The sequence below is a fragment of the Syngnathus floridae genome, chromosome 11 (genome assembly GCF_059516105.1).
Source record: "Syngnathus floridae isolate MCC-2025c chromosome 11, RoL_Sflo_1.0, whole genome shotgun sequence".
NCBI lineage: Eukaryota > Metazoa > Chordata > Actinopteri > Syngnathiformes > Syngnathidae > Syngnathus > Syngnathus floridae.
Genome location: NC_142423.1, coordinates 6106466 through 6132518, shown reverse-complemented (window position 1 = coordinate 6132518; position 26053 = coordinate 6106466). Strand labels below are relative to the sequence as shown.

The 26053-nt window shown below is 42.5% G+C and overlaps 4 protein-coding genes and 1 long non-coding RNA gene across 15 annotated transcripts in view; 2 read left to right on the top strand and 3 right to left on the bottom strand.

The window, feature by feature from the left end:
- The window catches only part of mmp19 (matrix metallopeptidase 19), an 82668-nt gene that overhangs the window by 6867 nt on the left and 49748 nt on the right, over positions 1 to 26053 (top strand). The window contains exons 8-9 of one of the 2 annotated variants that reach the window (XM_088389215.1): positions 1040 to 1167; positions 1233 to 2614. The exons of the other annotated variant lie outside the window; for it this stretch is intronic. Coding sequence (XP_088245341.1) covers positions 1040 to 1167; positions 1233 to 1457 — 353 coding nt within the window. The 3' untranslated portion in view covers positions 1458 to 2614. Of the gene's footprint in view, positions 1 to 1039; positions 1168 to 1232; positions 2615 to 26053 lie in introns of those variants that run through there. 2 annotated transcript variants of the gene reach the window in all.
- LOC148390605 (transmembrane protein 198-like) lies at positions 2056 to 11337 on the bottom strand. Of its 9 annotated transcripts, none has more exons than XM_088389218.1 (6): positions 10808 to 11328; positions 8298 to 8338; positions 4222 to 4471; positions 3429 to 4004; positions 3190 to 3338; positions 2056 to 2906 (listed from the first exon to the last, which is right to left on the bottom strand). In XM_088389218.1, the coding sequence occupies exons 3-6, from the start codon at positions 4373 to 4375 to the stop codon at positions 2757 to 2759; spliced, it is 1029 nt and encodes a 342-aa protein (XP_088245344.1). In that variant the 5' UTR covers positions 4376 to 4471; positions 8298 to 8338; positions 10808 to 11328; the 3' UTR covers positions 2056 to 2756. The 9 variants fall into 9 exon arrangements, with proteins under 9 accessions (XP_088245344.1, XP_088245347.1, XP_088245348.1 ...); XM_088389221.1 differs by having other exon boundaries at positions 11048 to 11328; XM_088389222.1 differs by lacking the exon at positions 10808 to 11328 and adding an exon at positions 10000 to 10757.
- LOC148390606 (uncharacterized) lies at positions 9425 to 10452 on the top strand. Its single transcript, XR_015861226.1, has 2 exons — positions 9425 to 9767; positions 10042 to 10452. It is a non-coding gene; the product is annotated as an uncharacterized LOC148390606 (long non-coding RNA).
- timeless (timeless circadian clock) lies at positions 13054 to 20438 on the bottom strand. Of its 2 annotated transcripts, none has more exons than XM_088390725.1 (30): positions 20239 to 20438; positions 19791 to 19884; positions 19556 to 19709; positions 19352 to 19466; positions 19067 to 19129; positions 18881 to 18982; positions 18599 to 18754; positions 18380 to 18513; positions 18219 to 18306; positions 17968 to 18144; positions 17564 to 17781; positions 17375 to 17478; positions 17049 to 17218; positions 16844 to 16969; positions 16581 to 16732; positions 16405 to 16502; positions 16202 to 16331; positions 15929 to 16130; positions 15725 to 15864; positions 15553 to 15632; positions 15341 to 15464; positions 15166 to 15248; positions 14936 to 15090; positions 14653 to 14863; positions 14493 to 14561; positions 14300 to 14418; positions 13966 to 14200; positions 13826 to 13877; positions 13671 to 13735; positions 13054 to 13555 (listed from the first exon to the last, which is right to left on the bottom strand). In XM_088390725.1, exons 2-30 carry the CDS (start codon positions 19870 to 19872, stop codon positions 13428 to 13430), a joined length of 3732 nt encoding a protein of 1243 aa, XP_088246851.1. In that variant the 5' UTR covers positions 19873 to 19884; positions 20239 to 20438; the 3' UTR covers positions 13054 to 13427. The 2 variants fall into 2 exon arrangements, with proteins under 2 accessions (XP_088246851.1, XP_088246852.1); XM_088390726.1 differs by having other exon boundaries at positions 19791 to 19887; positions 20239 to 20283.
- On the bottom strand, positions 20655 to 24840 carry prph (peripherin). The gene is made up of 9 exons (XM_088389779.1): positions 24123 to 24840; positions 23061 to 23121; positions 22676 to 22771; positions 22342 to 22509; positions 22135 to 22260; positions 21840 to 22060; positions 21706 to 21758; positions 21376 to 21449; positions 20655 to 21275 (listed from the first exon to the last, which is right to left on the bottom strand). The coding sequence occupies exons 1-9, from the start codon at positions 24803 to 24805 to the stop codon at positions 21210 to 21212; spliced, it is 1548 nt and encodes a 515-aa protein (XP_088245905.1). The 5' UTR covers positions 24806 to 24840; the 3' UTR covers positions 20655 to 21209.

The following is a 26053-nucleotide window of genomic DNA, read 5'->3' as shown; positions in this document are numbered from 1 at the left end:
GTTTCAAAGTAGAGTTTCATACTAGAGTTAGGGTTTCAAACTATGGTTTCAAACTAGGGTTAGGGTTTCAAAGTAGGGTTTCATACTAGAGTTAGAGTTTCAAAATAGGGTTTAAAGCTAGGGTTAGGGTTTCAAAGTCTGGTTTCATACTAGAGTTAGGGTTTCAAAGTAGGGTTTAAAGCTAGGGTTAGGGTTTCAAAGCAGGGTTTTATACTGGACTTAGGATTTCAAAGTAGGGTTTAAAGCTAGGGTTACAGTTTCAAAGTAGGGTTTAAAGCTAGGGTTAGGGTTTCAAACTATGGTTTCAAACTAGGGTTAGGGTTTCAAAGTAGGGTTTCATACTAGAGTTAGAGTTTCAAAATAGGGTTTAAAGCTAGGGTTAGGGTTTCAAAGTCTGGTTTCATACTAGAGTTAGGGTTTCAAAGTAGGGTTTAAAGCTAGGGTTAGGGTTTCAAAGCAGGGTTTTATACTGGACTTAGGATTTCAAAGTAGGGTTTAAAGCTAGGGTTACAGTTTCAAAGTAGGGTTTAAAGCTAGGGTTAGGGTTTCAAAGTACGGTTTAAAGCTAGGGTTACAGTTTCAAATTAGGGTTTAAAACTAGCGTTAGGGTTTCAAACTAGGTGTCACGACTCATCCTCGGCTGCTGTATTGTGTCTTTATGTTACCATGGTTTCTGTTCGCGTTGCCCCTCCCCTCCTGTGTTACCTCAGTCAATGTAACCACTGTCACCTGCCTCGTGTTTCGTGTTTAGTATTTAAGTCCTGTCTGCCCTTCCCTCCATTCTCGGATCATTCGTGTCTTCGTGTCTCGTCGTCGTCGTCGTCCCTGTCTTTGTCTTGTCTTTTAGTTCTGTTAGCCTTGTCCCTAGTTGAGCTTCTTATCGTCTGTCTTTGAGTTCTCCAATAGACCCTGGTCGAAGCTGCATTTGGTCGCCCTGCTCCATTCCGATCCGCGACACTAGGGTTCATACAAGAGTTAGGGTTCCAAATTGGGGATCTCAAAGTGTGCTTTTTTGTGGGTTTTTTTGTTGCTGTTCTAGGCAATCAAGTTTGGCGGTACAGCGGCTTTGTGCTGGACTACGGTTACCCCAAGAAAGTGCAGCGGATCCCTTCAAACATTGACGCTGCTTTGTACAACAAGAACAACAGGAAGCTGATTTTTATCAAGGTACATATTGTGCATGCTTGTCAATCATCTCAACAAGATCTACTTTCATGGCACTTTGCTTGCAGGGCTCAAATTATTGGCAGTGGGATGAGCTCCAGTACAACATATTAAGTCCCAGGCCGCTGTTAATGCTCTTTACTGGCGTGCCCTCCGGCCTGGACGCTGCGTTCACCTGGACCAACGGCAGGATGTACTTATTCAAGGGGGATAACTACTGGCGCGTCAATGAGAGGCTGACGGTGGACAGAGGATACCCACTGAGTAAGAAAGAGCGCTGGATGCTATGCTAGATGTCCGCCGATAGAGGGAAGCAGATACTAAATATTCTGCTCCGAGGAGCATTTGGGAGAGGACTGGCTTTCTGTTATTTTGTGTTTTTATGGACTGTGAAAATGATTTTAGATTTTGTATGTCGGGAAGATATTAAAGTCAGGCATTTTTTTTCTCTTTCTCGAACATATGTGTTGAATCATAATTGGGTTTTGATGCTTTGAAGAGGACGTAATGTGATGATGGGAGCGTGTTATGTCGACCAGAGCTCTTGATTCACAGTGCTTTCTTTGTGCACATATTCTCACTGGGCCGTCGGGAAACAGCACAAGCTGTGATTGTATATTTTTGCACAATTAAACACAATACGATGCCAGAAACAAGTAAAAGAATCTGTCGTGATGCAAAGACTCAAAGGACAGAAAGAAGAGAAGTAATGAAAGGCTGTTTTGTTCCTGCCTTGTGTGAGCAACAAGAAAAAAATCTTGGCTGCACACAGCATGGCAGCTACGACCAACTCCAGAATAGGAAATCCTTCCAATGACCTCTTTATTGCCTGAGAAAGGTCTGGTTGCTAAGAGCCCAAAGAGGACAAAACAATGGCACTCATTGACCCAATTAAGTATCAAACACATGGATTTTATTATTCATTTCTATCAACACATATGTACATATTCATATTCAACACATTGAAATGTCCCTGCTAGAGTCAACAGGATAAGAGCTACTAAATTAAAAAACACACCTTTTCAAAACATTATCACTATTGTGTAGTTGGCTGTATGACAAATAAATTATGTTTGACAAGCACACGTAGACTTCAACTTCACATAAAAATGAATGCAGCTAAAAATTTTAGGCAATCACCAATGATCGTAACATTTCGTTTTTGCTTCATTTTGACACTTGTAGTCTTACTTCACTCTCCTGCACCACTGCGGCTAAAGAAAATAAACTCACACATCCTTCAATGTTAAACGGTGACGAAGGAAAACATGGCAATGCGACTAACTTTTGAAGTACAGTACATGTCAGATTAACAATCTGAGAGAAATGCACATCAGGTTCTGTTATGACTTCAAGAGACGATGAGGAGGACCTTGTGTGGCTCGGTTTTGTCCCTCTGAAAAGCACTGTAATGTAGTGGCTTTTTCCAATTAAAAAAAAACCAGCATCCCTCTCCACCTATTATCTTCTATTTGCACGCAGCTCAATGACAAAACATGCTTCAAAGTTCTTCAGAACATCTTCAGCATGGAACACAACCAGAATGTCCCTTTTTTTTTCTTCTTGCTCTTGTTTAAAAATGGTCACGTGGCTCAGACCCTGACGACGGGGGTTGTAGCTGTGAGGGGCACCGTGGAGCCCATGTCACAGTCCAAGTCGATCATAGTGTGGTTGGTGGTGCTCTGGCTGCTAAGGGAGGTGCCGGTGCCCATTTGTCTGTCCCGCAGACTTTGCAGGTAGCTCTGAGAAACATGCAAAGAATCTTTGAGCTTGACGATACTGTTGTGATCCGAAGATGCAGCGGACCCTCGGAACTCAAACGGATTGATGATAGAAAACTCAGCTATTTATTTTCTATAGAGTAACTTGTCTTCATTTGAGTAGACTACACGGACACCCAAATCGGGTTGAACGGCCTCCTAAATAAATTTGAGCTTGAGTTCTGAGAGTCTACTGCACTTGAAAATCGGAGAATTTTTGAAATGGAGACAGTAAGCACAGCACACCATGTCGGGTGACACTGACCGGTGCCAGAAGGTCCCCAGCGTAACGTTTCACTGGGGTGGCTTTACGGCGGTATGTGCCTTCCTGCCCACCTGCCTGCTGTCGCTTCCTGGCGTCCTTCTCGCGAATGCGCATCAGCTGCACTCTCTTCTGACGCCGACTTAAAACCACTAGGAGAGGACAAATGTTAGTAAATAACCATCTTTTCTGACTTGACATATATTTCAAAACACATTACTGGGACCAGATTTGATCCTCACCCTCCGTGTGGGAGAATTTGCCGTCCGTCAGTTTCCACTGGACCAGAACTCCGATGAGGCTGAGGGTGGGCCAGATGCCCAGAATGACCAAGCTGTACCAGCAGAGAGGAGGGCCGGGCGTGAGGCGCAGGCAGCCGTACACGTGCGTGGCCAAAGCCAGCATCTCCACAAAATAGTCGGTGCACACTGTCATGATGGCGGCGCCGAACACCGCCGTGGAGAGGACGGTGAAGAGCTTCTGCCACTGCAGCGTCAGGACGGCAAACAGCATGCCCGATCCCAGGAGCGTGCCCAGAGGCACCCACACCGTGGTGGGTGTGTAGAATTGCAGAGTGAGCAGCAGGGCAGCCAGAGCAAAGAGGAGGCCCAGCAGGAGGCCCGTCATGAAGAGGCCCACGCTGCGCACCATCATGGTGACCAGGCCGCAGAGCAGGCCGATACCGAGGCCGATGCCGGCGCTGGCCTCCACGCTGAGCTGAGTGTCCAGTACGTGCTCTTTGTGGCACAGCAGGAAGATGATGACCGAGCCGAACATCAAACCCGACAGAAACATGACCGCCTTGAAGCAGCGGTAACCTGAGAAAGGACACATCATCAGAGACAGTGTATTAAATCGTCTTTGGCAATCATTTGCTATTAAAAAAAACAAAAAAAACGATCAAGACCATAAATACCGGGACAAATCCATTGCGGTGGTCTTCAGTGCGTCCAAAATGAGATTAATGTCAATGTCCCAATATTTATGATCTTGACTTTATTGTGTGTAATGTGGGGCCCAGAGTTTATTTCTCACCAAAGAAGCAGTAGATGATGCCAAAGAGGCAACACATGGAGCAGATGACAGCGGGGATGATGTCATACTTCCTCTCGATCTCCAAGCTGCAGGCGTCGACGTCGGCTGAGCCGGTCCCCGCCGACTCGGAGCTAAGCCCGGTGGGATCTGCCATTCTGGGGTTTCAGGTCCACAAGAAGACCAGGACGCAGGGTGGGGGGGGGGACTGGCTGCTGATGTTATCTCAGGTCCATCTGAGCTGCTTTGATTGCTATGAAGACAAATGTGGAAGATAATCCATCATGTGTCCACCTGATGCGCAAGCAATTCTTTCAAACATCTCTGAAGGGAAAGTCAACTCACAAATTTGCCTGTCAACAAATGCAATTTTACTCGCGTTGATTTGCATTACGACAAAAAAAAAAATCACGTGTTGCTTCAATCGCTTTTTACCTAAGTTTTTTTTTTTGTTGCTGCAAAGTTAAAGCCGCTACTACTAAACGGATTGCCACTAATGTGAGGGAGCCACACGCGGCTGGATGGGTGGAGCACTGGCAGGCCTCCGCCATGAGCTCACAGCAGACCAGATCCGATTACAACCAACTCACGTTTTCTACGAGATACTCCAAAAAAAAAAAAAAAATCCGTCAGGAACATGTGGTCCTGCTTTTACTATTACGAATCCAAGCTTGCGACTTTGCTTGGTCACTACCTCTGACTCCACGTTGACAGCTGAATATTTTTCTCCAACACCAAAACGTGTCCTTTCATGTGTTTCCTGGGAATGACTTTACATGGAAAAAATGAGGCCACGTCGGAAAGCTCTCCTCACTCGTGTACTTTTTGGTTTCTCTCTTCTGCTTTTGATTGCTATCAGCTGAAGAACAAGGCTAAATAAAATCTTACCAAATCTGAAGTCATCGACGACCTTGCCAGTACGAAATGAAATCAACAGTCGGCTAATAAAACCCAGTGACCTTAGCTACATCATTTTTGCTGTAATGCTAACAGAATCTCGCTCACTTGACAACTTCAAGTAACACTTTGAGAGTGAGCATTCCCAAACCATCTGAGAAGTCATTTAGTTAAATCTCGATGAAGACACACAGACACTCCCATGCATCATGTTACTCTGAGTCACAATGGTGTCCAATGTCTCGCAGCTTTCAGAGGACCTCGCCGCCGTTGGGAGAATAGAGCCTTTGTGGGCTTTAACAAAGACCCAGAGGCCCATGCCGTGACCTCTGGTGGCACTTGCAAGAAACCGCATACGTGAAACTGGGGCCCGAGTAACGACGGCCGGGAGCACCAAGGATACGAGCGGAGAAGGAATATTTGCATTAAGATTGGAGCCAAGGGTTTCCTTCAGATGGCAGCTGAGTGGTGGGAGTGCCAACAAGAAACATGATCAATCTTCAAGATGGAACTCCAGCAATGCTTCCACGCCGCATTTTCTACATTCGCGCAAATCACCAGGCAACACGTTGAATACGTGTCAGTAAGACGAACAGGCAGCTAGCTGTTGAGGAGTTTGGAGTTCAAAGGTCACATTTTAAATTGAAAGTTTCTGACCCCAAAAATAATTGAAATGAATAGAAGCCGAACCCACTAAAAGAATAATAAATACCAGTGGCAACATTAAGCTAATGTGACAGATACTCCCCTCTTTTTAGGGTACGCACTGAAATATCTATTTAATAACTAACTGGGAGAAAACATATTTTTATTCCCTAACGGCACGCATCATTACTGAAGCTTCAGTGAGCAAAAATGATTCCTTCTCTATAAAAGCGGCTACAAAGAGATTCTTGGTATCTCAGTAAATTAAGCGAGAACATCTTCATAAAGACGGCGCTTGTCTGGAAAATTTTCTTTTCTTTTCAGAAGATCGCAAAACTTTCATCAATATATTCTACTTGTGCGGGGTCACGAGAGCCGCAGCTTTTCACTGACAGCCGTTAAACAGTGACAAGAATTGACCATTCGTTTTATTACAAGGAATTTATGGTTCAATTAACCTAACTTGAACCCATGGCCAAAAGGCCCATTGCGTGACAACTCAGCTGGCATCTTCTACGCCAGCTATGAGAGTCACTCCATGTCAACTTGAAACATGATATCTCAGTTGAGCAAACTGGATTCATGGTGATGATTGCTCTTTTATCACTTGACTGTTTTATATTATGACTTTAGTGACTCACACTTTTGGCTTACGTCACTGCTGTATTAAACCAGGAACACCTTGTACGTTTTTCTAATTTAGATATGGACTGGCAGTAATGAACAGCATCCCACACAACTGCTTAGGCGCAAACAGCAGGGGGGTGAGTAATGCTCAGCTGCCGAGAAGGTTGGTCTGGCTACAAGTTCCCCGCATAGCTAATTTAGGCGTGTTTAATCAAGACTTGGACGCGCGTGGTTAGTGGAAAAACGTCTTTCCCCTAACTTGACACCCATGGCCAGCTGCTGAGAAGATACGATTATGATTTGGTCGCTTGGAAGAAGCCATCAAAGAAAGCAAGTTGCGCTCTGCAGTTGCAGCCATAAATCAAGTTGTCTTCTACCGGACATGTCTACAGGGCCAAAAAATTGTCTAGACAAGAGGAGCCGTAGAGAGAATGAGCTCTTTGGTGGGTTTAAAATGGATTTTCCATTCAGAGCGTGGAATATGAATATGGGTAAACACAAATGAATTTCTGTTCATCCTCTCAATAACATCTGTTTTTACTTTGGAGGATTATTGAGAAGGGCATCATAAGGGCCCCAACAGAACTTCCTGCTTTAGAGGAGCAGGAAGAACCTGATGAGGAAGTGGAACATCAGCTTTCAACGGGGGTTGTTTTTTTGACACGGAGCACTGACACCGAGCTTTTAGATCATCAACGTTGACGCTTCAAATCAGTGAACAGCAATTTTTCTGGATTGCTTGGGAATGTGTAAAAACATCTTGCTAATTGATCCTGCAGAGGCTGAGGTGGTCTTAGCATGTTCAGATTTTTGCACACTAAACAATAGAGGCCTTTCAACAAAAGACTGCGAGTCTGTACTTTTTAAGACGCATGAAAACAGCAAGACAAAGACGTCCGTTAAGAAGGCAGTCACATGTATTCAGTGCATGCTTAGAATATAGCGCAGGAATAGGCACTGCATCTTAACAGCCTCATATTTGGAGTAAGGAGGGAAATCCCCTCCGTTAGCTTCGGACATTCTACTAGCAGTGAAGAAGAGCTTCTATCTGACGCTGGGTGTGGCTGTAAAATACTTTGTGTGACATGAGGTTTAGATTACAGGATTGGAAACGAAGCAAAATATATATGTTTCTTATTAAAGTGGAGTAAAGTGGAGTTATTCTGCTCACCACTATGAAATGCAAAGCAAAAAAAAAAAATGACATGACAGCAATTGAAAATAATTGTATCTTGAGAGCGAGCTCAGCAATTGAAAAGACAGTCACGTGTTTTCCAGACAAATGCATAACCTCTCATTTTTCTGTCTGGTTAACTGTAACACCAAGTAGAAGTCCAAAGTTAGCACAAAGGGAAAAGTAAATAACCTGCGAACCCAGCATTTATGATTATTTTGGGAAAACTGATCTGGTGTTTTGATTTTTTTTTTTTTTTTTTTTTTTTAAGGGTTAAACCTGTCAAGTGCAAATCCATTTTTCTCAACTTTTTTTTAGCATGTCTGCCATTGTGTAGAGTCCCAACATGACTGTGCAGAGACAGAAAGTATCTAATAGGTCGCATATTCCGGTCTACTATAGCTCCATAATTAGGAAGGAAATGACATTATAGGTGTGGCATGTTTGCGTCAATCTAAGCCCAAATTGCCTACCATGACACAGGTATAATCAGTGTTTACAGTCCTTAAAAAAAAAAGTCTTTGGATGTATGTTTGGACATGACGGGCTGGATGTGGTTAGGAACATTGTTTTTAGTTCTGTTGTTTGTGCAAAGCCACAACCTGTTATTTTCCAGACAAACACCCTTGCTGTTGTCAATATGTTAGCAGCTCTTACTAAATAAAAATCAATTCAAAAGTTTAAATGATAAAGTAACCCGAGCTGATCTCAATGTGAAATCTTTTGGAGAACGTACCGATCTGTTATTGTTTCCACGTGGACACTAAAAGTGGCAGTCTGCAAAAACAAAAGACACACACATGTGTTTAACTAGTACTTCAGCTCTAACAATAATAGTGGAAACACGTGTACATTTTTTACATCACTATTGCACACATTTCTTCCTCATTATTTACAAAGTTGTTAGGAAGCATTTTCTATCAACGATGACCAGCCTAAAGGGGTTGCATGACACGACCTGATTAAAAATATGTTCAGTACTGTAAGTAAAGAAAAAGGACCAGGGAATGTTTGGCAGCCGAACAGCTGATGTACGAAATTTATGCAGATCATACGCTGGAACACAAGTGCATAGGCAGCTGCGTCAAGGCTCGCCGGCTGTGATGTGATGGTATTTCCAGAGAGGGGGGAAACAAAAACAAACAAAAAAAATATTGCTAGGTGAGCTTAGCGCTGGGACAGTCACATTACTTTTACACAACTTGGCTAATTGGGGTAAACGTGTCCTCCTTCGGGGCCCGTCACAACAATTGGTTTTGCATGCTAGGAATTTGCTGTGTTGGAAAAATAATGAGACCACATCGTGTATGGTGGAATAATTTCCACTCTGTTCATCTAGCATGGGCCAAAAAAGGAATCTCCCCCCCCCCCTCCTTCTTTCCGGTTCCCTCTCAATTACCATAGCTGCATATTCAGAAAATGATGATAACTTAAATCAATTAAGGTGACAGCGTTATTTTATCCAATACACTTTTTTGCTGCAAATGAATCTGCCTCCTTCTCAAGCTAAAAACACGATTAGTGGTCAATTGAGCTTCAATGACTATATATAGATATATTAAAAAAAAAAAAAACATTGGTCAGTCTCATATTTTTTCCATATTGTACACCAGACAATATACTTCTCATCAGATTGCACCACTCTTCTTGCTCATCAAAACAAACTCAGAGTTCCATTGCTTAAATATGACCATGTGCTCTGCATCTGGACCAAACTATTGAGTATGTGCAAGCATTGAAGCCCACAGCAATGTCTAAGTACTTCAGATTTAATGTCACTGTCAGACTGGATCTGCTAGAAATCTTGACCAATATCAGTGTTGTCACGACTCGTCCCCCGTTATTATATGTAGCTTGTCATGATTTCTGTCCGTCTGTGTACTCGCCCCTCCCTTCCTGTGTCTACTCACAATCAATGTACTAATCACAGTCAACCTGCCTCTCGTTACCTGTCTCGTATTTAAGTCCTGTCTGCGTGTCACTCCCTCATTTTTGGCTTTTTGGTTCCTGTCGTTGTCAAGTCTGTTCCGGTTAGTCGGTCAGTTAAGTTCTGTCAGTTTGTTCCCCTTATCCTCTCTTCCAACTACCTTTTCCCTCAGTAAACCCTGGTCCAAGCTGCATTTGGTCGCCCTGCTCCATTCCGATCCGTGCCAAGTGTCCTTTTGAAGAGTCAAGGCTGACACTGAGCTGCTTCTTTACGCCGGAGGTGTTGTACGTGTTCTGTTCTATTGAACTGTTTTGACTTGATATGTCATCTCTGATAGTACAGCAATGTAAAATCAGGGATTCCAAATGCTCTTTATCAAATAGAAACAACTCAGTCCATTTTTAGAATTATTTTGTCATGAAACTTGACAAAGACGTTTAGCACAACAATGAAATAAATCCAGTGACTGAAAGACAACAATACTGCTACTAACATGCAAAGTTTAACTTGCCGTTGAGCCTCTTTTCCTGTCTTCTCTTTTACTCCAAAGCAGGGAAGGATTTCCTCTCTTCCTTTTCAAAGGGGCAAAACCATCTGGTTGCAGGCTGACAAACTGGGCCAATAGATAGAGATGGCGAGCGGCGTGCACTCAAGTGGGGGTTGGAACTGCAGCCTTCAAGGTCCTGGTTAAGGCAGGACCTGTAGGCAGTCATCTGACTACCCCAAAAAACCAAGAGGCACTCCTAGCCTAGATCACAGAACACAACCGCAGGGCTCAAACTGCTGGCAAGCCATGTAGGCCACAAGGAGAAATGTTGGCCTTGTGAAGGGAAGAATGTATTTAGGGGTTTGCATAGAATGTACAAACCGAAAAATTGTGTCTTTTAGTAGATCTGAACTATGTGAACTGGATTATTTCATAGCATACTACAGATGGCTTACAATAAACTGAACAAAACCAAAACTGTTTTCTAATTTTATAACAATATTTGATGTTTTCCATACTTAATTTCAGTTTGAGTTCAGATTAGGCAAATGGCATGCTGCTGTAATGAGATGCTTTAAAAATGTCAAAACAACAAATCTATTCATTTCCAAACACAGTAAATTGCACACTTCATAAATCCATGTTCAGCACTTATAGGGTTGTTGTCATATGATTGTTAAAAAGGTACCGGGGCATTTGAATGTCACTGTTTAATGACGTCACATGGCCACTCACTACAAAATAAGACAATACGTACAAAACAAACAGTGGCATATTGAAAAAACGTAAACATGGCACAAGATGTTAGTTTGAATGACGAAGGAATACTTACCGATGGAGCCAGTAACTTGGATTGTTGACTTGTGCGGGACAATTGGCGCTGTCAGCAGACAAATTACTCCACCATTCACAAACACATAAGCGGTGGAAATGGACCAGGGAAAACGTTTTTCCCCCTAAATTTTCCTTGAACTCTTTGCTATTAAAAGCGACTATAATTACAGCGCACCAACATTGTTCCCCCCCCCGCGAGTAAATAAATAGTCCAAAAAGAGCTGTTTAGGAGGGTTACCTATTTCGGGAGTTGAGTTTGTCGTGCAAGTGAAGAGGAGGTTCGGGCTGGACTTAGGACGAGTTTAGGTCCAACTGCGTTCTCTCTCCTTGGAAAGTCTCTCCCTTGCACCGCCTCTGGTCTCTCCCACTTGTCTATCTGCTTTAACTGCACTTTAAAAAAGGGAAAACTTTTCCTCTGTCCTTCGACAGAAACAAATCCCCCCTCGATCTTCACCTCCTGGAGTGGTGACTTGAGTCCGTCGGAGGGGAGGAAGAGGAGGGGTTGTGAGATCCACAGTTTGAACTCGGCGCCTCCATTGTATGCAAAAAGCTAAACAAAGTTTTATAAGGTGCCACTAACTCAATTAAATTGTTTTACAGGACACATGTCAAACCCGATTTGTAGCCCGTGCAAGCAAATAATGTGAATCGACGTCATATTTTCTTGCTGATATCAAAATTACAAATGAATTTAAATTTTAAAAGGGCGGGGTATTGCAAGCATTTTTGTTACCAATGCACCTTTTGAATCAAATGTTATAATCAGTTTTTATTGGACTCATCAGTTTACTGTGTGTCTTGCTGGTGACTTACTACTGACTACTGTAAAATGTTGAAAATGCAGGGGCGTGCAGAGGGTGGAGACAAGGGGGGTGTGGGGCATCCAACCCGTTTGACCTTAGGAAAAGATCGCAGACATTACTGATTGTGTGATACACTGTGAGATGTCCAGGCTTGTCTTCGTCAACCACTGCCCGTCTTTTCATGAAAGAACATTACTCATCAAATTATTGTTTGATGGAATGTGATGAAATGTGTAGGCAATTCAAGCAGTTGTGCACATCTGCTTTCACAACACAATGTGTTTTAAAAACAATTAAAAAACAAACCCTACAGCAAAACCTCTGGTATGTTCTAATGTAGAAGCTCATCCTACTCTTGATGTTTTGCAACCTGTAGTTCTTCTCTGTATGGAATTATTACATCAGTAACAGGTACGACTCACTTGTGCCTTAAGCAATAATGTACACAACTTTTGTTGACATTGCGATACTAATGACAACCGTCAACTTTCAAAGGAAAAGCTAGTCTTTGTTTCGGGAGACACAATTCTGGCATCTAGTCCCATAAAAGCGCAGACTTTAATGACTATGTGTGCATGTCTGCACCTCAGATGTATGTAATAAAGCGGCCAGGGTTACTCTTTTGTTCTGGTCACGAGTCATCCTGGCCGTATATTTGCTAGGCACATATGTGTTTCTTTGATCATGTCAATTATAATGCACCTCAAACCATAAAAACCGACCCAACATTGTACACACGCACACTCCAGGGTTATTGTGTGGACCATCAGGTTGGACTGAAATTTTTGTGAGGTGGGGGCAGAGCAGATGCTGTGACAGGAAGTTGCTAACATAGTCCAGATGTGAGGACAGGAGACCACCTCCCACACAGTTGGAATATGAGGATGACTAAATGCAGCAGAACCGCTGTCACACACAAGATCTTTGTTTTGAAGAAAATGCACACTGAACACGACTCTCAGTGTAACTCAAATACTGAGCATTGTCTTTATACTGTTAGTGTCTGTTTTAGTTTATCAACTCCCCTAATGCAAGGGGGGGGTAACCGACAGCCCATGGGTCTTGCACATCCCCTCGGAACATTTGCCTTGCAAATCTAAAAACAAATAAAATCTTGACGCAACTAAAAGCACCAAAGTTTCAAACCTACAATTATTACAACATATTTCAGAGAGTATGACCCTCAGAGGACTTAATAAAACTGAAAAGGCAAATGGTTGCACACCCATGTACTAATAAATTGCAATGCACTTGACTCTTGTGAGGTCTGTATGAGTGTTACGTCTTTGCTGCTCTTTAGTACCACCTACAGGTAATAAGATGTAAGCAACCTTACCACACATTTGACTAAAATGACATTTTGCAATAGAATTCAGCAGTCAAAGCGATCACTGTGGGGAGAAAAAAAAGTATTTTGTACTTTAATCATATCTACAGCATGGATGGCCAGCTATAATTAGTTGCAGTACAATTATCTTGAAAAGTAACGTTTTGTCAACCTAAAAATATGAAATACAGCACTGATTATTTTACATTGATTATTAACACGAGAGTTTTACAACACAGCGATGAAAATGTTGGTAAATATGTTATTGATATCGAACATGACGTTTAACGGTAACATATGCGACACCTACTGATCAATTATGGTACTGCTATACAATGACTGGGTCAATAGCATGTAGCACAATTGTGCAATTTCTTTTCAAAACACAGAACTTTATTTGAAAATACAAATAATCAGAGCCGATTTGTGCCAGGGCAATCAGAAGCAACATTTTCTTTGGGTTGTTATTTTCACTGTATTGACTCCAACTAATCTTCATCATCTTCATCAATTATTACCATCTTCCGCCGACGCTTCACTGGTGCAGAAATATCTTCCTCGTCTGAATCTGCGTCAGCATTTCTGTTCATATCCATTACAGAAATGGAACTGTCATCTGCAAAGAGAGTCTGGCTTAATCATATTTTGAAAAATTCATATGCATTACAACCACTAAGCAGATGTATTTGTTTCATTCTAGACAAAATTGTAAGTGACAAATAATACAATACCCTGCTCCTCCTCCTCCTCATCACCATCCAACACTCTGCTTCTTTTAGTTGTCTTCTCTTTGGGCCTGATATAAGAAGTGGATTTTACATTTACAAAGGAAACAGGTATTTTTTTGTGCAGGGATTTCAAATTGATTGAGTTTTTGTGACCTCACCTCTCAAACGAACTGTCTGCATCTTCAGTAGAAGCTAAATCCATATCAGGGGCTAAAATAAATGAGGTTTGGGAAATAAATGGCCATCCTATTCACTGGCTTCAGAAAAAGAATGCAACAATATGTGTGTCCTGACATACCTTCATCTTTGCTGGAGTGCAGTTTCTTCTTGCGTGCACTCAACAGGGCTCGCAAAGCATCTGCTCGTTGTGAACCCGAGACCTCCTTTTTCTCCTCCCGAGGTTCTTTAGGTGGGCCGTCGTCTTCCGCGAGGACCTCCTCACTTTGAGATTCATCGTGATTAGGACTGAGAGATGCAGCTGCACTATGGAGCTGAGATGGGCTGATCTTTTCAGGGATTCTCCAAAAGGTCTCCTAATGTGAAAGCATTATGGAAAAAGTCATGTGAGGCATTTTCAATCAGCAGTTTGATCATGAAATTTGCCAGTGTAATCCTGAGCAATAAAGCCACACCTGTTCATTTGCAGGCGGACGCATCCCCAGTTTGCGCAGCAGCTTGTGGAAGGTCTTGTTCTCCATGGCGTCTTCACATGCCTCAGTGAGAGGGACAAGAGGAGTAGCCTGGGAAAAACCTGGCCAGAGGAGCAAATCTTATTAAGACATTTTCAAATCCGTGCTGCAACACAGCCTTTATTGACATTCTTACCATCATCTTCTCTGCCCTTAGCTGCTCGGTCCAGACAACGTTGTAACCACGCAAGGGCTTCAGACATGCCTGGAAGACAACAGGATCAAGAATATTCACAACCATACACAATTGTTTGCTCTGCGTCACACTGAAAGGATACTCAAAAAGTTTGTGTCACCTTCGTCACGCAGCCTCGTAACTATGGTGCCAACATCAGCTCGCCTTTCCACTTCCGACGAAACGCTTTGACTCCTACTGCTGGCACCATTCTGTCTTTCTTGCATTTCTGGCTCATCTTCTTCCTCACTCTCTTCCGACTCATCCTCATCTTGTTCTTGAGGATCATCTGGTAAATTCTGCGTGAGTTCAGCCAGGAAATCCTCTTCACTCTGTAGGAAGAATGTATTTTCTCAGTCTTCCTTGTTGTGTTCGGCCATTGAAGAACCGTTTTTAAAACTTGCCATTTGTGTGCCAGAACTTTTTGGACGAACACTTCGACTTCTCTTCTTATAAAGTTCTCGTCTTTCTGACACAAGGCCCAGACTGAGGAGCTTGTCCACCACACGTGCACGAGAGCGCTTGGCTGTGAGCTTCTTAAAAATGTTGCCGAGAACATCTAGGGGTGAAAGACAAATTAGGGAAATTGCATTTTCTCAAAAATTAAGCTGCTTCAATCAATCCCAGTAATCACCATCAGAGTCTTTGTATTCTTCATAGAGCATCTGAAGTTCTTCTTCCTGGTCTTCAGTCCAAAGAACAATCCCGGTACCTTTCCTTTGTCATAGAAAATGATTTTCAGATGATTATCGATCGAGTCCACATGATTATATCAAAACTTAATGAATCAGCATATCCAGCCGCCATACTTGGGTTTCTTCAGCTCTTTAGCGCTGTCCACCAGACCCAGGCGTACCATCTGAATCACAACCTGCTTCCGTGTGCGTGTACTGTTGCTTAGTAACGGCAGCAGAGTCTCCACAATGTCTGGATCTGGCAAGAGTTAGTTAGTATTAGTTACCCAGTTAGTGCAACATGGAAAGTAAAATCACAAACAGCTAACAATAAACAAACAGCAAACCTTCAGAGTGCCGGTGCTCTTCATAAAGATTACGCAATTCCTCCTCTTCCTCTTCAGTCCAAGCTGGCATCTTTTCCGCTCTTATGAATGGAAGCAAAATACCACATGAGTGCATCGTTTCCAGCATTAATATAATATGCAATAAAAATAAAATAAATAAATAAACACCAACCCATCTTTGCTGTAGCCTTCAGTCATCTCGCGCACAGCGCCAACGTTTTTCCAGAACAGCAGCTCAATGTAGGCTTTGTTGTTGGTGGTTGCCAGCGAAAAGAAACGATTTAGCACATACTTGGCAAAGGTGACCAGCTCCTGTGGATGACAGAAAGAAGTTGAGCTCATGGGCCTCATCACTGTCTTTAGTTTATGAACCAACCTTGTAAGCAGAGGCTGCTGGGTCACTCAGGATCTTATTGAAGAGATGGAAGACTGACAGCTGATATAGCAAGGCGTCCATTTTGAGATCAAATGCCACACGGTGAAGCATTCGAACAATGCAGTGGTTTGTGTGAGGTGTGTTTTTGGAGTAGGATTTCAGTAAATGCAGGTATGGCCGCACAATGTTGGGGTTGGCAAACCTGTAAAAAAAATCAACTGTCAAAGTAGGATCTGATTTGAAAGGCAAAAGGTGCAAACGTTACAGCCTCACTTCTTGACAAAGTCCAGAAATTTGAACTCAGTTTCCGAAACCTGGACTGCCTCCAACTCTTCGTCTTCTTCTAGATCCGCACCATCGTCCTCATCATCCTCTTCCATTTGAGTCACAGGAGGGGCCGACCCTGAAATCAAAAGCGAATCCTGCATCCAGATGGTGCGATACTCAGATGTCATGTAAATACGCTGCGTGCATACTTGGCAACTCTGCATGCAAGATCTGCTTGAGGAGTTCAAGTTCTTCTTCAGGGTCCACATCGCTCGAGCCAAACACGTCTCCCTCGGGCCATACTTCCCTGAATGCAGTCATTTATTTGATATCTTAAGTTTTGGAATGATTCTAGACGCTGAAGGTGCTGAGTATGAAAATTTACCTGGCAGCTCTCAGCAGCGCTAAAGATTCTGGTCCCAATTGAGCTTGCAAAGAATCCTGCACCCGCACCATAGCCTCAGTCCGTTGCTCCTCCAGAGGAGTTTCCGATGTGGCGTCGAAAGGCACGATGCGCTCAGTTAAAGATTCTGACAGCTGCAGACGAGCCAGAAAAATGAGACACTATGCCATTTCTGTTCTTCTTTGGTAGTGTCCCAATACTTAATTTTATAATTTTTCTTTTCTATTACAGATAATTACACTGACCTGAAAATTCACACCCTTTAGTTGTTCCTCCACAACCTTCCAAGTATCCGCCAGAGCTTCTGGGGTCCTTTCTACATCGGGCTGTTTTTTGTCCTTTTTGGGCTTTTTTCGCTTCACTCGCTTTTTCTGTAAAATTAACCACATCTAGAGTTTTTCTGGCTGGCACTGAAGGAGAAACATTCATCTACATATAACTTGTACATACTTGCACAACTAAGCTCCTACGACCTTTGCAGAAGCGCTCCAACATACGTAGGAAGAGATGCGTTGACTCCACCAAATCTTTAAGGTAGGACTGTGGCTGTTTGGTTCCGTCATACCTTCTCAGCAGAGTCAGGAATATCTCCCTGTATTCCATTAGGTAGAAAATGTTACCTACAAGGTGAGAGGGGAAAACAATTTGTCAATAATTCTAATGATATATCCATTCAGAGGAATAACAATACAAGTGCTGACTCTTTCTTTACAATGAAAATGCTCCATTTTGATTGGCTCCCAGAACAGTATTCACTTTATTTAATATTGCATTACTTTTGATAACATTGGCGCTGTGGCGGATGCTTTCGTCCTCAGATCGGTCCATTTCGTTCACAGTCATCAGCAGCTCCTGATATGCCTTCAGCGCCAGGTGCATCCTAACAAAAACAAGGTGGAATAAAATATGAATGGACATATTTTTAGCAATTTAGTAATAACCCTGCTTCCAAACACCCCTCTTGCCTTCGTGACCAGGACGTGGCCTCTTTGCGGTCAGCCAAAATCATTTCATAGTAATTGGTGATGTTGGTCTCGATAAAATGAAAAGTCCGGGTGGACATTGTTTCGGAAACTAAATCAGCTCGGAAATTGTTGCCACGGTTGAAGGCCATGAAGAAGCTGAGCGCCCACAGGTAGTAGGTCTCATCGTGCTCCTGAGATTGCTCCCGGATCAGGTTTTCCTGGAGAGGAGGGAGGCAAGACAACAGAATGTCAAGTTAAATTATCAACATGAATGGGATAAAGAAAATGAAGATTGTGTATCATCAATGAATCATAAAGAGCTGCCGCTAATTAAATAAAATACTTTAGGGGACAAAATAAAGTTAATTGTCAACTGTGATGGTAAAAATATTGTGGCTGCTGACCTTGACAATGTACATGAGGCGATTGTAGCAGTTCTCTAAGAAATCCACACAAAACTCTCGCAGGAAGAGTCGAACATTTAGAGCTGATCGCCGTTTGTCCATGCATTCGCGGGCCTGTTGATTGCGCCTGGGAACGCGCCGCACAGCTTTACCCATGTCGTGAGTGTAGTTTTTGAACTATAAATTTCAGGGAGGAAACAGATAAGTGAGCTTTAAAAACATTGCTTGGTAAATCGCTTTACAATACTTACTTTGTTGACATTTCTATGATAAATCATATCATTGTCTCCGATTGCTTTGAGTCCTTTCACAACAAAAGACCCTCCGAAGCGTGAATGTCTGACAAAAAACAAAATATTTATTTGTACAAAATAAAACTAATGCGCTTTGAAGATCCTCTCATATTACGTACCTGGTTCCTCTTTGCAGTGTGCGAGAACGTTTCTCTGCCTGTTCCCTCTGCCTCAGCCCCTCCAGCTCCGAAATGTCTCTCTGTTTCTCCTCGGCCGAGCGAGCGTGCCCTGCACTCACCAAGGTGTCCGGCGTCTGTGCCACACCAGAACAAAGCTTAAACACCACACAGTTATCAATCTCGATGCATTGCGCATTGAAAATGATTATTTATCTTAACCTGGTCTCTGAACATGAGGGAGATGATTTCCAACACATGCATACTCCACTGCTGCTCACTCTGGGCCGACGCCAAGAACTTGACCAGGTCATCGAAACCGCTCATGTGAATGGCCCAGAGCAGCCTGTCGTGCACGCTAGCATCATCATCGACTTTCTGTATTAGGATAATATACAGGAGACACATCAATGTAACTTCCAAAAACTGAATCATAGCAGGACATTTTACCTCTTTTTACCCGCTTCAATGATTCATCCAATCAAACTACAAAAGCAAATTAACCTTCTCTTCCAAAGGGTCTGCAGGTACATGAAGCACATTCCGAACCAGCAGCAGAATTCGCTCAATCAGAAGGTTGTCTTCTTCCTGCCTCTGCTCCCATTCCTGAGAGGGAAGCACATTAGCAGAATGAGAGGAAAAATCAATACTGAATACAAGCTGGCATGTTATCAAAAAACATTCACTTACCATTTGTAATAGATTGTACAATGTCTCACTTAAAATGCCAAACACCTTCTCAGTAGCAAATGCCTATAATTAAAATAAAGGAAAAAAAACATTGTCAGATAATTGTGACTTGATCACTGCATTTGCCACTTTAATGTAATCTATTTCAGGTTATTGTCATTTTTAAGTGTCAAGTTTCGCTTTTTGTCTAACACCTACAAAGTATGACGCAAAAAGCTTATTTACAATCACCCGGATAGACACAAATGGGAAAATATAACCTCACAAAATATATACAAGCAGTACCTCTTTGTAGGCTTGTAAATGAGAGGTCACTTGCAAAAAGTGGTGTCTAAACACGGCATCGTCAGGAACCTTCCCAAAGCAGAGCATAGCAGGTTGCGTTAGATTGACCATTAGCCTGTGATCAAAACGAATGATAATTTGAGTTATCATGCTGCTCAACAAGTTTAGACTATCACAAAATCGATTTTATCTTGGGGTGTTTACCGTATGCAGGCATCAAACAAGGCCTTGTCATGCCCATGTTGAATGATAATAGGCAGAAGGTCATGTTCTACGATGTGGCCTTCACCCAGCTGCTGCCTGACATCACGGGTGTCATCTTCATAACGCAAGTACCTGATCAGGTCTTTTACACTCTCTGGGACAGAGCAAACATGTTCACAGTTGTTACACATAGTGATAAAGCACAAGAATGTATTATAAAATCCAATCCACTCACCTAAGCAATCAGCTTCTTTGTGATACGTGTCCCCCTCCAGGTACCCAAGAGCACTGCATGTTGCCAGAAGCTCACAATTCATCCTGAATACCGCCTTCTTCAAGAACACATAAAAAAGAGAATAATGGTCAAAATTTTCTACTGACTGAAAATAAAATGAACTTTGTTTCTTGATGATAGGCAAATTTCTATAATTAGAAATCATAGTCATATGCACCAACAGTGACATTCACCACATAATTAAGAACACACGTTGAAATAAAACTATCATATTTAAAAAAATATCTGCCAGTGTTAGTCAAAGGTGAGAGGGAACTTTTACAGCCCTTAATCCTGATTTCATTTTAGGGTTTTAGATCTTTTACAATATCGAGCTTGGGAACCTAATGTGACCAGTGACTGTGTTTACATCATCCATGTAGAAGCATAAAACAAGTTTTCTACTCACGTAGTAGTAGTCGTTTAATTCGTTCCCTGGTGGTGTCAACTGCCAAGCTTCACAATGTAAGAAATATTATCAAGAAAAGTGTGTCATGCTAAACTAGTTACCTAGTTACTACTAGTAAATGTAGGAGCAAGACCTGCCATCAGCTTTGCAAATTTGGCGCCAAGAAGCGAACAAAACCGGATGTTGAGTGTCGTCATTGTGTGGTGTTCTTCTTGGGATTTTCAAAGCGAGTAGAAAGCACAAAGTTACGCATTACTGCCATCTAGCGTCTGGATTACTCAACTCCCATTTTTAAACAAAACTGTACAGTACTACACGCAGCACAGTATATAATTTTGACAGTAAAATCTCACAGTTTTTAATTAAAAATGTCAAAATGAAATAAAATTCACATGAAGCAATCGACAGAAACATAAGACTTGCTCAAGGTTAATTTATTTGCAATTATGTGGCGCTTCATTGTGTTAAATCACACAGCTATTCAAAGCTTGGACATTACATTTTTTTTCATCACTTTTTCCCCCATGTTTCACATTTTTCTTCTTTTTCAATATAGTCAATAGATGTGGACAGCAAAGCCCTCCTGGAAGGAGATTTTTCTATTTACTGAGGACGGTATGTAAAGCAATAATGCAAATTGAGGCTATTCTATTTTCCACTGCTGTTAAACACATAGCAAGCTACAAATGTGGCCATCAAAGGATGCCATGAGATTGCACTGCAAATGAAGGCCTCATCTGGTATGCTGTTCGAGTTACAGTTTTGCTTTGTCACACAGATGACATAGCTGGGTGGCTGCAATAGCACCAAGTGACACACCAGTCAAAATGTATTTATTTCACTTTGCACCTACATTTTATTACTCTTTGCTAGACAATGAAACACTTAGGAGTTTTACTCATTTTTTTAATTCTTATGTTTTTTAGCTCTTGTAATGGCACAGGCCTTCACATTATCAAGTCAGGTTCTTCTCAGTTGTCCTTGTCATCTTTATCACTGTGGCCTGAATCTCTCTCAGTCTTGGATTCCTTCACCACCTGATGAGAAAATTATGGTAATACCGTTAAGGTTTTGACAGGTTAGAGCACTGCAAATATGAATAAAAGGCTCTTTTGAATACAATCTTATTATCTATACCTGTCCATCTCTAGTCTCAACTGTCTTTATCACGACAGTCTTCTTGGTGCCACTCTCTGGTCTGGGTTCAAAATCTGAAATACAATTTACTGCAGTTAATATCTATCCATCCATTTTGTGAATTGCTCTAATTCTCACAAGGGTTGCAGACTTTTTCAGAGTTATATGAAATGCTACAAGCAGAGTATCGCTATCCCTGCTAACCGTGTTTGCTTTGGTCCATTAATTAGTTTAACCCCTGTGACCTTCATTTACAGTGGTAAAAACAGCAACTTCTTGCAGTTGAGAACTTAATTGTCTTATTTCTGAACAACAACAAAAAAAACTCACCGCGTTCACCAAAGTGATTTGTCATGCCTATATTGAGGAGAGGCATGGTGATCCTGAAGAAGAAATGCAACCAAAGTGTCGGGCCACTCATTTGCTGTTAAATATCATTCAAACTAAAACAAGCCCAAGCTCACCTGCTCTCCTCCCCTTCCAGCAGTTTACGATAAGTCGCAATTTCAATGTCCAGAGCCATCTTGACATTGAGGAGGTCCTGGTACTCCCGGAGGTGACGAGCCATCTCGTCCTTCAGGTGACGGATCTCGTCCTCCAGTCTGCCGACATTGTCTTGGTAGCTAGCGATTTCATTGCCAAACTGATCCTCCATGTCACGCATCTGCCTCAGGAGTGCTTCATTCTGGAATCATGTGGTGAGATGGTTATATGGGGCAGCTCATGTCATCCGAGGTCAAGATAAAATGTTCTCCTCACCGTGTTCTTCAATGCATCAATCTCACAGTTCAGGGACTGGATCTGCCTTCGGGACTCTGAGGCCTCCTGCTTGGCCTGCTTCAGAGCGTCACCATTGCGCTTGGCAGATTCAGTCAAATCTGCAAACTACACACATGACGATAGCAATACAATCATTAAAGTGCATCTTTGAGTGTGTGTTTTGTGTCTATGTGTGTTGTTGCCGACCTTGGACTTGTACCAATCCTCAGATTCTTGCATGTTCTTTGTCGCAATGGTTTCATACTGGGCCCTGATGTCCCTCAGAGCACCAGTGAGATCAGGTCGGGTGGCGTGGTCCACTGTCTCCATCCTCAATTGTTGGGTCTGCACGGTCACTTGAACATCCTGGATTTCCTAAAATAACAAGAAAAAGGAAATTGTTGAGCCATGTCATGACGAGCGCTCACATTTTTAGTAACTGATTATCAAAATGAAATCAAATTTTCAAAGCTCATTTAAATAATGCTTCAAGGACAGAAGAGTTAAAAAAAAAGAAGTCATATGTATGATTTGCACGTACTTCATCGTGCATCTTCTTGAGGAATTCAATTTCATCCATTAGGGACTCGATCTTCCTCTCCAGCTCCAGACGGGATAATGTGGCATCGTCTACATCCTGTTTTTTAAAAAAAAATAAAATAGTCATCGTGTGCGTCCATATTATGCATGATATTCTACAAAGGCAAACATTCTGCAGTACAAAAGAAATGTTTTTTTGTTTTTTTTAAATAATGATATATATATATAGTATATATATTAAATGTATTCATCTCACAACAGGTGATGCCACATATTCAGGTATTCAGATGTTAGCAGAAGTGTCAGAAAAGTTCCAGGACTGAAGTCATGAAAAATATCTGTCTATCTATCGCTTTGTGTCTTTCAACGTAGTAAACTGTGTTTACCTTGCGGAAGGCTGAAAGGTTATTTTCAGCATCTGCCCTCTTCTGAGCTTCTTCATCCAGCCTAGAAGAAACACACAAATGCACACACACGCACACACACACACACACACATGCACATTCTTTAGACACGCTACTAATCTTTTTACACAAAGGGTATTCGCTAGTGGAAAAAGGCACTCTGGATCAATTTGTTGATTCACTGTTCCGTAAAAGGGTTTTGGAAGTGTGCCTCGTGGGAACACCAGCTGATGCTTTTCCACTAATGCAGTTCAATAAGGTCACCATGTCTCTTTATAAGGTTAACTATGCTCCCCCATCATTTATTTCTCTGAAGAAATCTACAAAATGGCCCGTGAGCATGTCGAAATGACAGCCATGTGGATTCTAATGTAAAGTTGTCATCAATATTAACAATCCTAAATGTTGTGATGAGTCACTTCTTGGTACTGTACATCACCTAAATTGAAAAAAAAAGTTTGCTCAGCCCTGGATTTTCTCTCCATTTGATTGATGATCGTCGCTTCATCCCTCTTGTCTAAAATCATGCCGAGGCTGAACATTAAGTAGATTAGCAGGAAAGTGTCACATGGTTCCCTCATCTTTAATTCATGTTGGGTTATAGGGGCCCTTTTCTTCTAATGGGGTCTCCGGCACCGTTTAATCAGTGCAAAGGGACAGTGAAAACTCAACTAATGGAGTCACTGAGTCACATTGATTTTTTTTTCCTGAATCATCCATTTCCTCTACTGACCCCACCCTTTGTCTGGTCACTCTCCTCTCAGCGATGCAAGCACGATGCATGTCATTGAAAATTCACATACATGGTGTGGTGTGTTGATATTGGTTGAGGAAGTCAAACTTGGGGTACTTTAGTGTTTAAATTATTAATATAGCTCCAAAAATACTTGAGCACCAACTACATCTTGTTCCTTTGCGTTTTACTAAGCTGATGCACAGTCATGACCTGTAGCATGATGCAGCAGTCTGTTGATGGACCACGCCCTATTTATCTATTGAGTGAGCTATCTACCAAAATTCTGGGTGTCCTAAGTCGGTACTAACCTCTGCTTTAGGAGGCCCAGGTCCTCAGCCAGGTTGTCCCTCTCCAGTTGGTACTGGTCCCTCTCCTTGCCGATGGCGTCCATCTGGCGCCGCAGCTCCCTCAGCTCGTCTTGGAAGATCTCGGTGGCCCGGTTGGGTTGGCCTTGCTGGTACTGACCTTTGTACTGGGTCAGCTCCTGCTGCAGTGCACCATTCTGCTGCTCCAGGTAGCGCACCTTCTCGATGAAGCTGGCGAAGCGGTCGTTGAGCTCCTGCAGCTCGGCCTTCTCATTGCTGCGGGTGGTGAGGAACTCCTGGTTGATGGCCTCGGCCATGGTAAAATCCACCTTGTCATAGGTGAGGCGTTGGGGCTGGACACTGGGTCGGGAACGCTGTTGGTGGTAGGTGGTGGAGCGGGAGGACACCATGGGTGACACGGAGCGCATATAGCGTCCCCCGCCGACGGAAGGACGAGAGGCCACGCTGGAGTAAGAAGACATGGCGATAGGGTGTGGGCTCCCGAAGGTGCGCCTGTAAGAAGTGGAGGATTGCATGGAAGAATGGCTCATGCTTGGTGTCTTGGTCTGATCGCTTACGAGAACGAAGAGTGGTGAGGCTTGGAGACTGTCCTCAAACCAGTGGTGGAGGTTTATATACTCGCACAGCGGCTCGTAATTCCTCACCCCCTCCCATCCTTTTTCCATCACTCCCCGGCATGTCGGCCCAGGCCACTCCCTTCCGCACAGAGAGAGAGTCTGCCACCATGTCCTTCCAGCACCACTTTGTCTGGACAGCTCCACCCTTTTTAACAAGAGGACATCACATTACTGCTTCAATTTCTCAAGATGTCTCCTCACGACCATCCTTCCCTGTCTCAGGCGGGTGGGCACAGCCCATTTTAATTCCTTCATCCATATTCCACACATGCTTTCAGCTTGTAATGCATTTTACAAAATTTCATGCTGATGTCTTAATGAGACAATCTGAGTTCAGTCCTGTTTCTTTCATTTTTTACATCCACTTATCTCCTTCGCTCTCTCTCTTTTTCCACTGCCACTCCTTTTACAGTAATTCAATACTTAATTGACGTCTTGGGCGTCTGTGGCAGCGCCATGACTCTGCAGTTATTCAATAGCTTTTATGCTTTACATCCAGTAAGCCGCACCAGTCAAATACATCAGAGGGAATGAACACGGATCACTTAGGAATATAATATCACTGTTTAGAGATAAATGCCTGCCGATTAGAACAGATAAAGTTGAATTCACACCACGTTTTGTGATTCCTATCACAAATGAATGTGAAGAGCATTTTCATTTGGGCTGTACTGAAGACTACTTTTAAAGTGAGACTCCACAAGCGCATGTATTCCGGATATTATCGATCATTTGGACTTTTTGCTGGGGTTAATGGGTTGATCTGAGGTGTGGCTTTACCGTCCTCTGAAGTGATGGCTGTGTGCTCTATAGACATTTTAATTGGGCTATCATTCCATTATAAAGTTGACATCATTCTGAGCATGCTCAGTGGTAACTGGGTGTGGCACGATATTGATCAGCTCTGCTGCAAACTCTCATATTTTACACAGAATTTTCATTTTAAAGAGACTTAACAGAGAATTAACTTATCACTGTTTCTGATTAAATATAAGTGTTGGGTTTCCTCCGGAGCATTTGTACAAAAATAACTATCCTATTCCATTTCTGTCCTTGTAACAAATGTAACTGACCTATTCATTAGCATTTTTTTTTTCCTCCATCTGATCCTGCAAGCCTTCTACCACAGAGGTCTGGCGTTGTGTGTTGGAAATGGCCTGTGTCTATATTTGTCTTATGAAATCTAATCAACCAGCATTGTGGTGTAGCATTTCCTTCCCCCTATGTCCTGTACTCTTGATCTGCTCATGGCGATTGACTTTCTCTTCTTATGTCCTTCTTGTTCGTCTTCTTCAT